This window comes from Schistocerca americana, chromosome 5 (genome assembly GCF_021461395.2).
Source record: "Schistocerca americana isolate TAMUIC-IGC-003095 chromosome 5, iqSchAmer2.1, whole genome shotgun sequence".
NCBI lineage: Eukaryota > Metazoa > Arthropoda > Insecta > Orthoptera > Acrididae > Schistocerca > Schistocerca americana.
The window spans coordinates 296,702,744-296,719,486 of NC_060123.1; the positions used below are offsets into that span (position 1 = coordinate 296,702,744).

Below are 16,743 nucleotides of genomic sequence, written 5' to 3' on the forward strand. Positions count from 1 at the left end.
GCCACTAAGGGGTGCTCGTTACTTGCGTGGTACAAGTTGTAAACCTGTGACCATGTTATAGACCATTCTTTGGTTTAAATTCTGAGCAAGACACTCTTAGCAGTGTCGAATCCCGGTTAATTCGTTAAAAATTAGTGACCTAGGACTGTTTTCTTTTAATTGTGTCCATCTGTTCACGTTCGTGTACATATCTCCTAACTCCAGGTGCGTAAAGTGATGTTTGGCCTACCTACAGATCACGCTTAAAGTACATGTTATTGCGATGTTCGTGGTGAAGTACGACATGTTTTCTCTCTTGCGGATACTCTGACACAACCTAGCAATGAGGATCTTTTATTCCAGGAGGGAAACGGCAGACATGAATTACCGCTATGATTTAGCAGATGGAGTTAATGAGTGCCCGTAACCTGTACAATCAACGATTTCCAGCACGATCTGTTAAGCTGTTCAGCCGATTGTTCCAGCGTCTCGGGGAAACAGGTCCCGCAGCACACAACAAAGTACTGTAGACAACAGAAGAGCTCGTTCAGTTCACACGCCTGAAATTGAGGGGTGTGTTCTAGGTGCAGTAGACGACAAACCTGGAACCAGTGTGCGACGAATAGCAGCAGATGAAGGTGTTAGTCATCCTCTGCTCTGGGCGATACTTCTTGAGCAATTGTTGTGTTCGTAACATGCTAAGGTGTCCGGGCCCTTAGGGCACAAGACTATCCTGCCAGAGTGTAGTTCTGCGCCGGCCGCTATGGCCGAGCGTTTCTATGCGCTTCAGTCCAGAACCACGCGGCTGCTACGGTCGCAGGTTCAAATCCTGCCTTGGGAATGGATGTGTGTGATGCCCTTAGGATAGTTCCGTTTACGTAGTTCTAAGTCTAGGGGGTAGATGACCTCAGATGTTAAGTCCCATAATGCTCAGAGCCATTTGAACCATTTGCAGTTCTGCCAATTGTTCTTGCAGCACTACGATGCAGATCCACAATTTGCCTCCAAGTTTTTGTTCACTGATTAGGCAAGCTTTACACGAGATGGCACTGTAAAAGTCCATAAACAGCATGTGTGAGCCGATGAAAATCCTCTTGCGGTTCAAGAAACAAGGCATAAGAATCGATTATTAATCAATGTATGGGTAGCCATTCTTTTACATGCTATCACAGAAATAAACTGGGGCTTGTTACCACTGCCTCATGAATAATGCTCTACCTATCTTCCTGGAGGATGTGCCATGTCAGGACAGACTACAGATGTAGTCCATGCATGATAGCGCACTAGCACATTTTCTCTGCTTTGTGTGTCGGCATCTGACGAGGACATTTGAAAACTGGCGAAATGGCTTGGGAGGTCCCATACCTAGGCCTGCTTGTTCCGCAGACTTGTGATTATGCGGAAACACGAAGCAATTGGTCTATGTCACACCAACAAACGATGTGCAGACAATACACAATAGTGTCTTCCATGCAACTAGGGCGAATTCAAAGCATGCATGAGTCCTTACACCAAAGAGCACAGGCATGCACTGACGTAAATGGATAACATGTGGCCGGCCGAGGTGGCTGAGCGGTTCTAGGCGCTACAGTCTGGAGCCGCGCGACCCCTACGGTCGCAGGTTCGAATCCTGCCTCGGGCATGGATATGTGTGATGTCCTTAGGTTAGTTAGGTTTAAGTAGTTCTAAATTCTAGGGTACTGATGACCTCAAAAGTTAAGTCCCATTGAACCATTTGATAACATGTGGGGCACCTCCTCTGAGCAAGTGGTCAGATGTCAGAATCCATGCTTTGCAGGATCCATTGTTATAAGACATTTTTTTCTTGTTTTGATGCATACAATCGTCCCCTGAAATATTGGACAACTTATTTTAACACTCTGTATACAACAAGAAAAAAATCACATCAAAAAATAATTAATGTAGAGTAATCGATAAGATCAGGCAACGGCCTTGCCGCAGTGGATAGAACGGTTTCACCAAAGTTAAGCGCTGTTGGGCATGACCGGCACTTTGATGGGTCACCATCCCGGCCGTCATGCGCTGTTGCCATTTTTCGTGGTGCACTCGGCCTTGTGATGCCAATTGAGGAGCTTTACGACCGAATAGTAGCGGCTCCGGTCACAGAAAACCATCATAACAACCGGGAGAGCGGTGTGCTGACCACACTCCCGTCCTATCTGCATCATGATTTTAGGATGACACGGCGGTCGGATGGTCCCGATGGGCCACTTGTGGCCAGAAGACGGAGTGCTGCTGTGTAATCAATAAGATTACAGGTTAAACCAAGTGTGAGATAAGCCTTTGCAAACGTGAACTGCTGGTACATTGATAGCCGGTCTAACCGCCAGAATATTGAATGCAAGCACGCAAACGTGCATTCATTGTGTTATACCAGCGCTGGGTCTCAGTTTGTAGCTTGGAATTCCATTCCTGTTACATTTGGTCGGCCAGTACAAGGACAGTTAATGCTGTTTGTGGATGCCGCTGAATTTGTCGTCCGATTATGTCCCACATGTACTCGATTGGAGACAGATAAGGTGGTCTAGCAGGCGAAAGCAACTGGTCGACACTCCGTGGAGCGTGTTGGATTACAACAGCGGTATGTAGACGAGCGTTATCCTGTTGGAAAACACCCCCTGGGATGCTGTTCATGATAGGCAGAACGACAAGGTCGAATCACCAGACTGACGTACAGATTTCCAGGCAGAGTACGTGGGATAACCAGGAGAGGGCTCCTGTAGCCGTACGAAATCACACTTCAGACCATAACTCCAGGTGTAGGTCATTGTGCTTATCACGCAGACAGGCTGTGTGCAAGCCCTCAACTGGCCTCCTCCCAACCAACACACAGCCATCACTGACACCGAGGCAGAAACAGCATTCATCAGAAAACACAACAGACCTCCACCCTTCTCTCCAATGTGCTCCTTCACGTCACTGACGTCGCAAGTGGAGTCGGTTTGGGGTCAGTGAAATGCAGGCTACAGGTCGTATAGCTTGGAGCTGTCCTTGAAGTAACCGATTTGTAACAGTCCGTTGTGTCACTGTGGTGCCAACTGCTGCTGAGATTGCGGTTTCAGATGCCGTATGGAGCGCCAGAGACACACGCCGAACATGATAGTCCTCCCTCTCGATAGTGCCATGTGACCGTCCGGAGTCCGTCCTTCTTGTGACGTAGATATTCTTGACTACCGCTGTCAGCTATCTTGTACAGTGGCTACATTCCTGCGGAGTCCTTCTGCAATATCGCAGAAGGAACATCCAGTTTCTTGCAGCCCTGGTGCACGGCGTAGTTCAAACACAATGAGGTGTTAATAGTGGAGTCTCTGTCGCCTTGAAAGCGTCCTAGACTAACACCAAGTCACCACGTCCAGTTTCAAAAGTAACTAAATCTTACGACCGTTACAGCGTGTATTTAAAGCAACCCCGATTTGCATCCTCATAGTGGCGCTACTAGCAACACGCGTACGCAACTGGTGTGAAATTTTGAATAAACATTATCGTTCACATGTATAAACACGCCTACCAACTTCCGTTTATGTCGGACAACTCCTTGTTGGTGTTGTGATTTTTTTCCCGTCAGTATATTTCTTTAATTTACATGGTATATAATAGGGAAATGTTGCTAGCAAAAATCTTTAAACATTGTTGACCAACTTACTTCGAGAGGGAATGGACACAGAGAAAGAGAGGTGCGTGATTGAGCGAGAGAGAGGGAGACGGAAGTGGTGACACGTAGGGAGGAGGAGAAAGTACACGAAGATAAGAAGGAGGATATGACGAATAGAGAGAAGCGGAGGAGGAGGACGAGGAGGAGATGGACACAGAGAGGGAGCAGGCGGAGAGTAGGCCATATATTCGATTCCTATACATACTCAGCAATTACGAAGCATTGACGGATTCGCTAGTTGCATATCAATAGAGAATGTCACATCAAACATCGTTCAGCGGGCTAAATTTTCAAGTTATTATTTTCTTAAGCTACAACTTTCGGCGGGCAACGGCCTTGCTGCAGTGGATACACCGGTTCCCCTGAGATCACCGAAGTTAAGCGCTGTTGGGAGTAGCCAGCACTTGCATGGGTGACCATCCAGCCGCCATGCGCTGTTGCCATTTTTCGGGGTGCACTCAGCCTCGTGATGCCAATTGAGGAGCTACTCGACCCAATAGTAGCGGCTTCGGTCAAGAATACCACCATAACGATCGGGAGAACGGTGTCCTGACCCCACGCCCCTCCTATCCGCATCCTCCTCTGAGGATGACACGCCGGTCGGATGGTCCCGGTAGGCCACTCCTGGCCTGAAGACAGAGTACAACTTTCGGCGATATATTACGCCATCTTCAGGCCCCCTGACCAACGCGCAGGAAGATTCTGACCCCGGATGTTTAAAGCGATCGCTGTATCAAAGATCTACTGGTAGGCCTACCAGTCTTTGAATGCTGGCCCCCATTTTGAGCGGGACCGAGTATGTAATCTTCCTACACGTCCGTCAGGGGGCCTGAAGGTGGCGTAATATATCGCCGAAACTGGTAGTCCAAGAAAATAATAATTTGGAAATTCAGACGGCTGAAAGGTGTTTGATTTGACACTCTATACTGAACAGCCGAGGCCCCGCAACCATCTCTGAAAAGATGGGCATACAGAGACTATAAATAGAGAATGTTGTTTTATCCATGCTGGATATTGTTGAACTCTCTGGCTGTTACTTAATTAAGGACTATTGTTTGAAAACTCAGCCAGTGACAAATAATTCTAATAAACCTTATTTTACTGCCTTTGCTAGTTGCGTGCCATCATGCCCATATTCATACGGTTACAGTTGTTTCAGTACAGTACTAGCCATCTGCCCCAGCTCGGCATGGGTAGCGTCTTGTGTCTACGGCCGGATGACTTGTCCGACGTAACGGAAATAAATTATATACTCAAACCTTCAGCGTGAACCATTCTGTCTATTGGTCTAAACCCTATCAAAACACCTACAGTAGTGCCTGAGATTAGACTGCACGTACAGACAGAACAAAGCGACAGGGGACTTTAATATATTATAGTGTATAAACATATCGATTGGATTCGTCAGCAGAATTTCGTCCGTACATGTGCTGCAGAAGAATATTTCGGTGGTTCGATGATAACTGGGTTCATAGCCTTCGTGAAATTTTTAAATGAAATTATTCCGCTTTAGGCTGTTAAAACATTTTTCGACACGTTATTTTCAAGCATTGTGGGTTGTTGTAACCCACTCAGTAATATAAAGCTGTGACTTCCCGTGTAAGAGCAGTTGCGTGTGGTGTTGTGAATTTATTTGCTGTTTCATATGCCACACACATTAGAAAGCTAGTAAAATAATGGTATAAATGCTTAAGTTTAAATTCCATGTAGCGGGCATGGTAAAAGTGGCTACATGAAACTTATTTATATCATTATTTCACCAGCTTTCTAGCGTGTATGGTGTATGGAACAGTAGACAAATTCACAACACCACTTACAATTACTCTTACACAGCATGTCATAGTGTTATATTTTTGAGTGTCTTACAACAGCCCACAATGCTTCAAAATGACCACGTGTCGAAAGTGCAATCGCTGTAACAATGTTTGAATGAAATCATTCCGCTTAGGTTCGAGTACTTCTTCACGCATGGGTGTGTGTGTGTGTGTGTGTGTGTGTGTGTGTGTGTGTGTGTTGTTCTTAGCAGAAGTTAATTTAAGTTAGTTGACGTAGTGTGTAAGTCTAGCAATCGATAACCTCAGCAGCTTGGTCCCTTAGGAATTCACACACATTTGAAGATTTTTGAGAAATTAGTCGCATTTCCAAATGACACTAACGCTAACTATACTTACGAATGGAAAAACACAAGACACCGGTGTAATATTGTATAATATTTACTATTTTGCAAACCAGTTTTCGGCTGTTGCGCCATTGTTAGGTACGAGGATAAGTATTTATCTGTGTTGACGATGGCGTAACCGCTGAAACCCTGTTCGTAAAATAATAAGTGTTTGAGACTATAACACCAGTGTAGTGTGTTTTTTCATTCATAATGTATAATATATTCAACTCACAACCGACAGAACAATCAATTAATGCTAACTAGCGTTCTTCTGTAAGTTTAATAAACATTGCAGCAACTTTACTCGTCAATAATATACTCTCCTTTAACTATTTAACGACATGGATAAAGCGATCGACAATGTAAAATGGTGCAAGATATTCGAAATTCTGAGAAAAATAGGGGTAATCTATAGGGAGAGACGGGTCGTATAAAATATGCACAACAGCCAAGAGGAAATAATAAGAGTCGACGACCAGGAACGAAGTGCTCCTATTAAAAAGAGTGTAAGACAAGGATGTAGTCTTTCTCCCGTATTGTTCTATCTGTACATCGAGGAAGCAATGATGGAAATAAAAGAAGGGTTCAGCAGTGGAATTAAAATTCAAGTGAAAGGGTATCAATGATACGATTCGCTGATGACATTCGTATGCTGAGTGAAAGTGAAGAAGAATTACATGATCTGCTGAACGGAATGAACAGTCTAATGAGTACAGAGTGTGGACTGAGAGTAAATCGAAGAAAGACGAAGGTAATGAGAAGTAGTAGAAATGAGAACAGCGAGAGACTTAGTTTCGGGATCGATGGTCACGAAGTATATGAAGTTAAGGAATTCTGCTACCTAGGCAGTAAAATAACGAGTGACGGACGGAGCAAGGAGGACATCAAAAGCAGAGTAGCAATGGCAAAAATGGCATTCCTGGCCAAGAGAAATCTACTAATATCAAATTTCTGAGAATGTACGTCTGGAGCACAGCATTGTATAGTAGTAAAAATGGACTGTGGGAAAATCGGAACAGAAGAGAATCGAAGCTTTTGAGGTGTGGTGCTATAGACGAATGTCGAAAATTAGGTGGACTGGTAAGGTATGGAATGAGAAGGTTCTGTGCAGTATCGGAGAGGAAAGAAATATGTGGAAAACAGTGATAAGAAGAACGGAGAGGTTGACAGGGCATCTGTTAAGACATGAGGTAATGACTTCCATGGTACCAGAGGGAGCTGAGGAGGGCAAAAACTGTAGAGGAAGACAGAGATTGGAATAAATCGAGCAAATAATTGAGGACTTAGGTTGAAAGCACTGCTTTGAGATGAAGAGGTTAGCACAAAAGAGGAATTTTGTGACGGGCCGCATCAAACCAGTCAGAAGAGTGATGACCCCAAAAAAATCTTCGGAAAAGGTGACTGCTGAGAGCACCACCTGAATCAGCACGTCTTCAATGAGGCATACAACACTGAAATTGGTGAATAGCTGTGAGCGTGTAGTGTGGTCCGAGGAGTCGTATTTAACATCGAGAGGACTGATGGTCCAATGAGGCATTTAAACGGCAGTGTGTCGAGGGCGTAGTTTAGGCCGGAAGTAGCTCTGTGATCAACTGAAACTTCGTGGTTCCAGAGACTGTTTTAGAGCTCAGATATCTATGATGTATACATGCAGATCTAAGCAACGAATGAAGCGAGGCTGGGATTCGTAGCCGGGTCTTCCTGTCACTAGGCGGATGCACCAACCACTACACCACCCTGGCAGAGCGGCTTTGCACGAGTGCACGGACTACCCTAGCACGTCTCTCTCCTCAGACCAAAATCCCATTCACGCCTCCCGTACTTGCATCATTCTTATGACTCTGGATTATGTCCCATAAATGTTTTAATGGGATTCAAGTCGAGCTATCTGGGTGGCCATATCATTCGCTCGAATTATTCTGAATGTTATTCAAACCAACCGCGAACAACTGTGACCCGGTAACATGGTACATTCTCATCTTTAAAAAATCCAACGATTTTTGGCAACTGAAGTCCAAGAAAGTCTGCAAGTGGTTACCAAGTAGTTGAACATAACCATTTCGAGTCAATGATCGTCCCAGTTTGATCGAAGGACCCAGTCCAGTCTACGTAAACACTGCCCATACCAATACGGTATTATCATCAACTTGTACAGTTCCTTGCTGACAACATGGGTCCGTGGCTTCGTCGGGCCAGCGCCACATTCGAAATCTACCATCAACTCTTAGCAACTGGAACGAGGACTCATCTGACACGTTTCATAATCTTGGAGATTTTCTCCTCAATTTTGTCCTACAGAACTAGAAGTGTAAAATAAAAAAAAACTGACAAGCAAAGGTTTCCCGGCAGTCTAGGGTCCAAATGATACGGTCACAAGCCTAGGAGAGGCGCTGCAGTCGGTATCGTGCTATCAGCAAAGGCACTCGCGTCTTTCGTCTGCTGCCATAGCCCAAATTTCACCGCACTGTCCTAACAGATAAGTTCGTCGTACGTTCCACATTGATTTTTGCGATTACTTCACTTAGTGTTGTTTGTCTGACAGCACTGATAACTCCAAGCAAACGCGGCTGCTCTCGGTCATTAAGTAAAGTCCGTCGGCCGCTGCGTTGTCCATGATGAGAGATAATGCCTGAAATTTGGTATTCTTGGCACACTCTTGACACTCTGCGTCTCGGAATATTGAATTCTCTAACGATTATAGAAATGGAATGTCCCATGCGGCTAGCTCCAACTACCATTCCACGTAAAAAGTGTGTTAATTCCCGTCATGCAGCCATAACCGCGTCGGGAACCTTTCCACATGATTCGCTTCGCCAATGCTTTGCCCTTTCATATCTTGTGTATGCGATACTACCGCCGCCTGTCCGTATCAGTATCCCATGACCCGTCACCTAGGTGTATGATCCAAGAGCTCGGGTGTTGTGCAGCCGACGAACTAACAAAGGAAAAGGAAACGTTGTTTCGAATTCAGGTGGACATTCTGAAACAAAGAAAAGAAAAGGTTGAAATGTTAAACAAAATAACATTTTCAGTGATAACGACTGAACTTGTGGCACATATGGAGGCCAATATTCAATGGATGAAAGAGAAAAAAAGGAACGAAATGGGTGCAATGCTTTCCTGCTTCTGTCCGTAACGTGAACTATGTCGAAGCGTATCTGCATTGCGACTTATTTACAGGTGTGATCTACGCAGTTTGACCAATTTAGATGATATTGTTTGGACAGTAATAAATAGTCTTTTAAAATGTGCTTTAAAATTTAATTAACTTTTAACCTGAATAATTTACTTGTGTAGGAACTGTTGGAACTATGGTTATTTTAATCAAGGTTGTTTTATTATAGATGTGCAATTTTTGCTAACCTTCACGGATCAACATCTTTTTGATTGTGTCCAAATAAAAATTCATCGTATTTCAAACTTCTACATCTACATCTACATGGTTACTCTGCAATTCACACTTAAGTGCCTGGCAGAGGGTTCATCGAACCATTTTCATACTACTTCTCTACCATTCCACTCTCGAATGGCGCGTGGGAAAAAGGAACACCTAAATTTTTCCATTCGAGCTCCGATTTCTCTTATTTTATTATGATGATCATTTCTCTCTACGTAGGTGGGTGTCAAAAAAATATTTACGCATTCGGAAGAGAAATTTGGTGATTGAAATTTCGTAAATAGATCTCGCCGCAAAGAAAACCGCCATTGTTTCACCCCAACTCGCGTATCATATCAGTGACACTCTCGTCCCTATTGCGCGATAATACGAAACGAGCTGCCCTTCTTTGTACCTTTTCGATGTCCTCCGTCAATCCTACCTGGTAAAGATCCCATACCGAACAGCAATATTCCAGCAAAGGAAGAACAAATGTAATGCAAGCTGTCTCTTTAGTGGGTTTGTCGCATCTTCTAAGTGTTCTACCAACAAAGCGCAGTCTTTGTTTTGCCTTGCCCACGATATTTTCTATGTGGTCTTTTCAATTTAAGTTGCTCGTAATTGTAATACCTAGGTATTTAGTCCAACTGACAGCCCTTAGGTTTGTGTGATTTATCGTATACCCAAATTTATCGGTTTTCTTTTAGTACCCATGTGGATGACCTCGCACTTTTCTTTGTATAGTGCTAGTTGCCACTTTTCGCACCATACAGAAATTCTCTCTAGATCATTTTGTAATTGGAATTGATCGTCTGATGATTTTACTAGACGGTAAATTACAGCGTCATTCATCTGCAAACAATCTAAGGGGGCTGCTCAGGTTATCATCTAGATCATTTATATATATCAGGAACAGCAGATGGCCTATGACACTACCTTGCGGAACGCCAGATATCACTTCTGTTCTACTCGATTATTTACCATCTACCACTACGAACTGTGTTCTCTCTGAGAGAAAATCACGAATCCAATCACACAACTGAGACGATACTCCATATGCACGCAATTTGATTAATAGTCGCTTGTGAGGAACGGTATCAAAAGCCTTCTGGAAATTTAGGAATATGGAATCGATCTGAGATCCCTTGTCGACAGCACTCATTACTTCATGGGAATAAAGAGCTAGCTGTGTTGCACAAGAACGATATTTTCTGAATCCGTGTTGGTTATGTATCAATAAGTCATTTTCTCCAAGGTGTTTCATAATGTTCGAGTACAGTATATGCTCCAAAATCCTGCTGCAAATTGAGGTCAGTGATTTGGGTCTGTAATTCAATGGGTTACTCCTATTTCCCGTCTTGAATATTGGTGTGACCTGTGCTACTTTCCAGTCTTTAGGAACAGACCTTTCGTCAAGTGAGCGGTTGTATATGATTGCTAAGAAAGGCGCTATTGTGTCTGCGTACTCTTATGTTAATGTATAAGCAAATTAAAAATACATATCGGCACATTAGCTACCTTTATCACCAAGTTAGATATCACTGCTGTGCTTTAGTTTTAATATACTCTACTTAACGAAAACGAATTTTTATGCTATGAAAATGCTACTATTGCATTGTACCCATATAAATTTAAGTCGCATAAACGTTTTCCGCAGGACTGTGTGGCCAATCAGTCAATTATTTATAGAGTTACTGACACTATCTTTGCATGAGGTACTTTTACCCGACTTCACATTTCCCTCCTAGCAGCAACACGGCGTCCTGCTGCCTCGGTAGCGAGCCAAGGTGAGGGCCCGTTGCCGTAATCATGCTGCTTGCCGTAACGACCTAGGACAGTATTTCGCCTGTCTCACTACACCGGCAGGAGTATTCGGTCAATGACCAATGATATTATGATAACCTACACACTTCGGTGGCGTTGCGGCAAGTAGTCTACGGGACACTTATGGCATCCACTCAACAACAAGCCCGCCGTGGCGTGTACAAACACTGGCCACTTAGCCAGGCTGAGACACTGAATCGGCAAGTCATCGAGTCGGCGTCCGCTGTAGTGTGGCCTTCTGCTGCGAGACCGCCACCGCTTAACCGCAGTCCTGACAGCACCGCATGCTTACAAGGGAACCTCCCCATCGCACCCCCCTCAGATTTAGTCATAAGTTAGCGCAGTGGATAGGCCTTGAGACACTGAACACAGTTCAATCGAGAAAACAGGAAGAAGTTGTGTGGAACTATGAAAAAACTAAGCAAAATATAGAAACTGAGTAGTCCATGCGCCGAGGAAGGCGCGAGTCCGGGAACGCCTTCGTCACGTGGTTAGCGTGAGCGACTGCAAAATGAGAGGTCCTTGGTTCAAGTCCTCCCTTGTGTGAAAACTTTAATTTTTGTATAATCAACTTCGCTCTCCAAAGTTCCAGGACATGTTCAGATTTGCTTGGACATATGCAGGATTTGACGGTCTACAGACGGAAGAATTTGAAAACGGTAAAAACATGTTTTGACAGAGCACAGGGGAAACCGTGCGACCGTGAAACTTTTGCATTCATTTGTTGTAAAATGGTTCAAATGGCTCTGAGCACTACGGGACTTAACATCTGTGGTCATCAGTCCCCTGGAACTTAGAACTACGTAAACCTAACTAACCTAAGGACACCACACACATCCATGCCCGAGGCAGGATTCGAACCTGCGACCGTAGCGGTCACGCGGTTCCAGACTGAAGCGCCTAGAGCCGCACGGCCACACCGGCCGGCCATTTGTTGCAGTTTATGTGACAGACTCTTATGTTTTCATCACTTTTTTGGGAGTGATTATCACATCTACAGCCGGCCGCGGCGCTCAGTCCGGAACCGCGCGACTGCTACGGTCGCAGGTTCGAATCCTGCCTCGGGCATGGATGTGTGTGATGTCCTTAGGTTAGTTAGGTTTAAGTAGTTCTAAGTTCTAGGGGGCTGATGACCGCAGCAGTTAAGTCCCATAGTGCTCAGAGCCATTTGAACCATTTTGAATCACATCCACAAGAAAACCTAAAACGGGCAAGGTAGAAGAATCTTTTTACCCATTCGCCAGGTGAACACGTTAGGTGGGTCGACAACATATTCCTGTCATGTGACGCACATGCCGTCACCAGTGTCGTATAGAATATATCAGACGTGTTTTCCTTGAGGAATCGGTTGACCTATGACCTTGCGATCAAATGTTTTCGGTTCCCATTGGAGAGGCACGTCCTTTCGTCTACTAATCGCACGGTTTTGCGGTGCGGTCGCAAAACACAGACACTAAACTTATTACAGTGAACAGAGACGTCAATGAACGAACGGACGGATCATAACTTTGCGAAAATAAAGAAAATAAATATTTCACTTGAGGGATGACTTGAACCAAGGACCTCTCGTTCCGTAGCTACTCACGCTAACCACGGGACCACAGCGCTCGTGCGCTCAAAATGTCCTTGATGTTGCCTATCGTGGACGTGGACTACTCAGTTTGTATATTTTGCTTATTTTTTCATAGTTCCAAACAACTTCTTCCCGTTTTCTCGATTGATTTGTGTTCAATTTTTCAAGGCCTATCCACTGTGCCAACTTATAACTAAATCTGAGGGGGGTGCGATGGGGAGGTTCCCTTGTTAGTGATCCAGCCGTAACAACGAAGGGACGAGCGTCGAACTGAGCTCCACCAGACACAAGACCAGCGGCAGTGAACTTCACTTCTACATCTACATACATGCTCCGCAATCCACCATACGGTGCGTGGCGGAGGGTACCTCGTACCACAACTAGCATCTTCTTTCCCTGTTCCACTCCCAAACAGAACGAGGGAAAAATGACTGCCTATATACCTCTGTACGAGCCCTAATCTCTCTTATCTTATCTTTGTGGTCTTTCCGCGAAATATATGTTGGCAGCAGTAAAATTGTACTGCAGTCAGCGTCAGATGCTGGTTCTCTAAATTTCCTCAGTAGCGATTCACGAAAAGAACTCCTCCTTTCCTCCAGAGACTCCCACCCGAGTTCCTGAAGCATTTCCGTAACACTCGCGTGATGATCAAACCTACCAGTAACAAATCTAGCAACCCGCCTCTGAAATGCTTCTATGTCCTCCCTCAATCCGACCTGATAGGGCAGTACTGAAGAATAGGTCGTGTTAGTGTTTTATAAGCTGTCTCCTTTACAGATGAACCACATCTTCCCAAAATTCTACCAATGAACCGAAGACGACTATCCGCCTTCCCCACAACTGTCATTACATGCTTGTCCCACTTCATATCGCTCTGCAATATTACGCCCAAATATTTAATCGACGTGACTGTGTCAAGCGCTACACTACTAATGGATCTTTTTCCCTATTCATCTGCATTAATTTACATTTATCTATATTTAGAGTTAGCTGCCATTCTTTACACCAATCACAAATCCTGTCCAAGTCATCTTGTATCCTCCTACAGTCACCCAACGACGACACCTTCCCGTACACCACAGCATCATCAGCAAACAGCCGACAATGCTGTCCACCCTATCCAAAAGATCATTTATGGAGATAGAAAACAACAGCGGACCTACCACACTTCCCTGGGGAACTCCAGATGATACCCTCACCTCCGATGAACACTCACCATAGAGGACTACGTACTGGGTTCTATTACTGAAGAAGCCTTCGAGCCACTCACATATTTGGGAACCAATCCCATATGCATACTTAGTCCACTAGCATGCTACATCTATGGCATAGCCAGAACTATCAAAAAAAATGGTTCAAATTGCTCTAAGGACTATGGTACTTAACATCTGAAGTCATCAGTCCCCTAGACTTAGAACTACGTAAACCTAACTAAGCTAAAGACATCACACACTTCCATGCCCGAGGCATGATTCGAACCTGCGACCGTAGTAGCCGCGTGGTTCAGAACTGAAGCGCCTAGAACCGTTCGACCACAGCGGCCGGCCCCAGGACTATCCACCTCGCCAGCAGCTGACCCGCACGGCGCGGCCTCCCAGGAATGATACCCTCACGAAGTCGCCTCACCGTCGAGCCGAGTTGGGCACAGTGACTGCTGGCTACGTCTGATCCACACAGTAGCCCGCGAGTTGGATGCCCACCGCAAACATGACATCGGTACGAGACTACTGTAATAAACTGTTGGGAAATCAATTTAAGAGGTCCATGATTAAGGAATTTGTTGCTAGCGCACTCGAGCAGATGAAATTTCGATGGATTGCTCACGTGCTGCGATATGTAAGGTATAAGAGAATCTCAGACCAGAGAGCAGTGTTGTCAGCAGTAGGAACTGTGTCGCAGTAGGAGTAAGTAGGAGCGAGCAGTCTAGTGTATCGTGTTGGCTGGGCCGGTCGTGTGGAGCGATGGCAGAGCCTGAGCGTTGTAATATAAGGTAAAAGCAGCCTCGCGCATTGTAGATTGTTACATCAAGTCCCGTGTAAATGCTTTTAAAAAGAAATCTCTTAATAATGATCTTTCTTATAAAAAAATTAACTCTTGACAAACATTCGTCTCAGTTTAAAGAATTTACTAATTTCTCCAATCCATGGTCATCCCGATTATTGTAAAGAAAAATCAGTTGCTTCTTTTATACATGACAAATCTGTCGGCCAGTATTCCACTGGGCTGTGCCAGAAAAATTTCTTATAGGAGCAGATATATATGCGTTAGCGGGCGACCTTATTGAGGTAAGAATTTTCACTTTATTCAGAATTAATTTTCAGGGCCATGACGCAGCACTGCTGATGTCCAAAATTTACCAGTTTAAATTCACAGTCAATTATTGAAAGGTTGTAAGTGAGCCACAATTCTATTGAGAGATTAGTCACATTTTTATTATTGGTAGGTTAAGGAATTTATCTGTTGGTAGGTTACGCTGAATGTGAATGCTATAATTATATTTTTTACTGTTGGGAGGTTATTATAAATATTTTTTATCTGTGGAGAGGTTACACTAAATGTAAATGCCATATAAATATTTTTGTTGTGGGGAGGTTACTCTAAATGTGAATGCTATACTTATTTTATTTCACTGTTGGGAGGTTACAGTCACTGTTAGGAGGTTACACAATTAAGGATTCAACTGCTTTCAAGCTGCCCGCCACTACTGCTGCCCACCTACCTCCACCAGAGAACCCCGCCACACCTACACCTCCGTGCTCTCAGTTCGCATGGCCAGACTGCACGAACACTCTGAACAAATTCAACCTTCTGAACATAGCTTTCGTTCCCAGTTGCATCGTCTTTTCGTACTGAGATATAAACACAACCGCCCCGCCTTGTTGTGCAGATGAGAGCGTGGGCTGCTCGACGCGCGCCCAGTACGAGTCCAACCTGGAGTGGCTGCGCCGCGCGGAGGAGCACCGGCTGGTGGTGGGGTCGCAGGCGCGCATCCTGTACGCCGACCGCGAGGCCCGCCGCCGCATCGCCGCCGCCCTCAATGACGCAGTCCGCAGCGGCGCCGTCAAGGTGGGTCAAGCTGGTGGCCGCCACTCCGGCCACGCCAGGCTGGCGCTCTGAATCACCTGGCAGAGTGCGACTCACACAGATCGTAAGGGCTGCAGGTCAAGCTACATTCACATCCATTCTTGGCAAACCACTGTGAAATGCATGGCAGAGGGTACTTACCCATGACCAGCTTGTTAGGGCTTACTCGTAAACCGTATACGTATAAAGCCCGGAAAAATAATTCCTTAATCACCTCTCTGCACGTTGTAAACTACTCCCCATTAAAATTGTTACACCAAGAAGAAATGCAGATGATAAACGGGTGTTCATTTGTCAAATATATTATACTAGAACTGACATGTGATTACGTTTTCACGCAATTTGGGTGCATAGATACTTAGAAATCAGTACCCAGAACAACCACCTCTAGCCGTAATAACGGCCTTGATACGCCTAGGCATTGATTCAAACAGAGCTTGGATGTCGTGTACAGGTACAGCTGCCCATGCAGCATCAACACGATACCACAGTTCATCAAGAGTAGTGACTGGCGTATTGTGACGAACCAGTTGCTCGGCCACCATTGAATAGACGTTTTCAATTGGTGAGAGATCTGGAGAATGTGCTGGCCAGGGCAGCAGTCGAACATTTTCTGTATCCAGAAAGGCCCGTACAGGACCTGCAACATGCGGTCGTGCATTATCCTGTTGAAACGTAGGATTTCGGAGGGATCGAATGAAGGGTAGAGCCACGGGTCGTAACACATCTGAAATGTAACGTCCACTGTTCAAAGTGCCGTCAATGCGAACAAGAGGTGACCGAGACGTGCAACCAGTGGCACCCCATACCATCACGCCGAATACACGCTTCCAATGTGCGTCCACCGCGGTGTTTCCAAACACGGATGCGACCATCATGATGCTGTATACAGAACCTGGATTCATCCGAAAAAATGACGTTTTGCCATTCGTGCACCCAGGTTCGTCGTTGAGTACACCCTCGCAGGCGCTCCTGTCTGTTATTCAGCGTCAAGGGTAATCACAGCCATGGCACCCGAGCTGATAGTCCATGCTGCTGCAAATGTCGGCGAACTGTTCGTGCAGATGGTTGTT

General features: G+C 45.1%; 1 protein-coding gene across 1 annotated transcript in view; it reads left to right on the forward strand.

Moving 5' to 3' along the window:
* The window catches only part of LOC124616326 (urocanate hydratase-like), a 424,523-nt gene that overhangs the window by 301,478 nt on the left and 106,302 nt on the right, over nt 1-16,743 (forward strand). Inside the window, exon 11 of the mRNA XM_047144631.1 lies at nt 15,474-15,652. Coding sequence (XP_047000587.1) covers nt 15,474-15,652 — 179 coding nt within the window. The remainder of the gene's footprint in view (nt 1-15,473; nt 15,653-16,743) is intronic.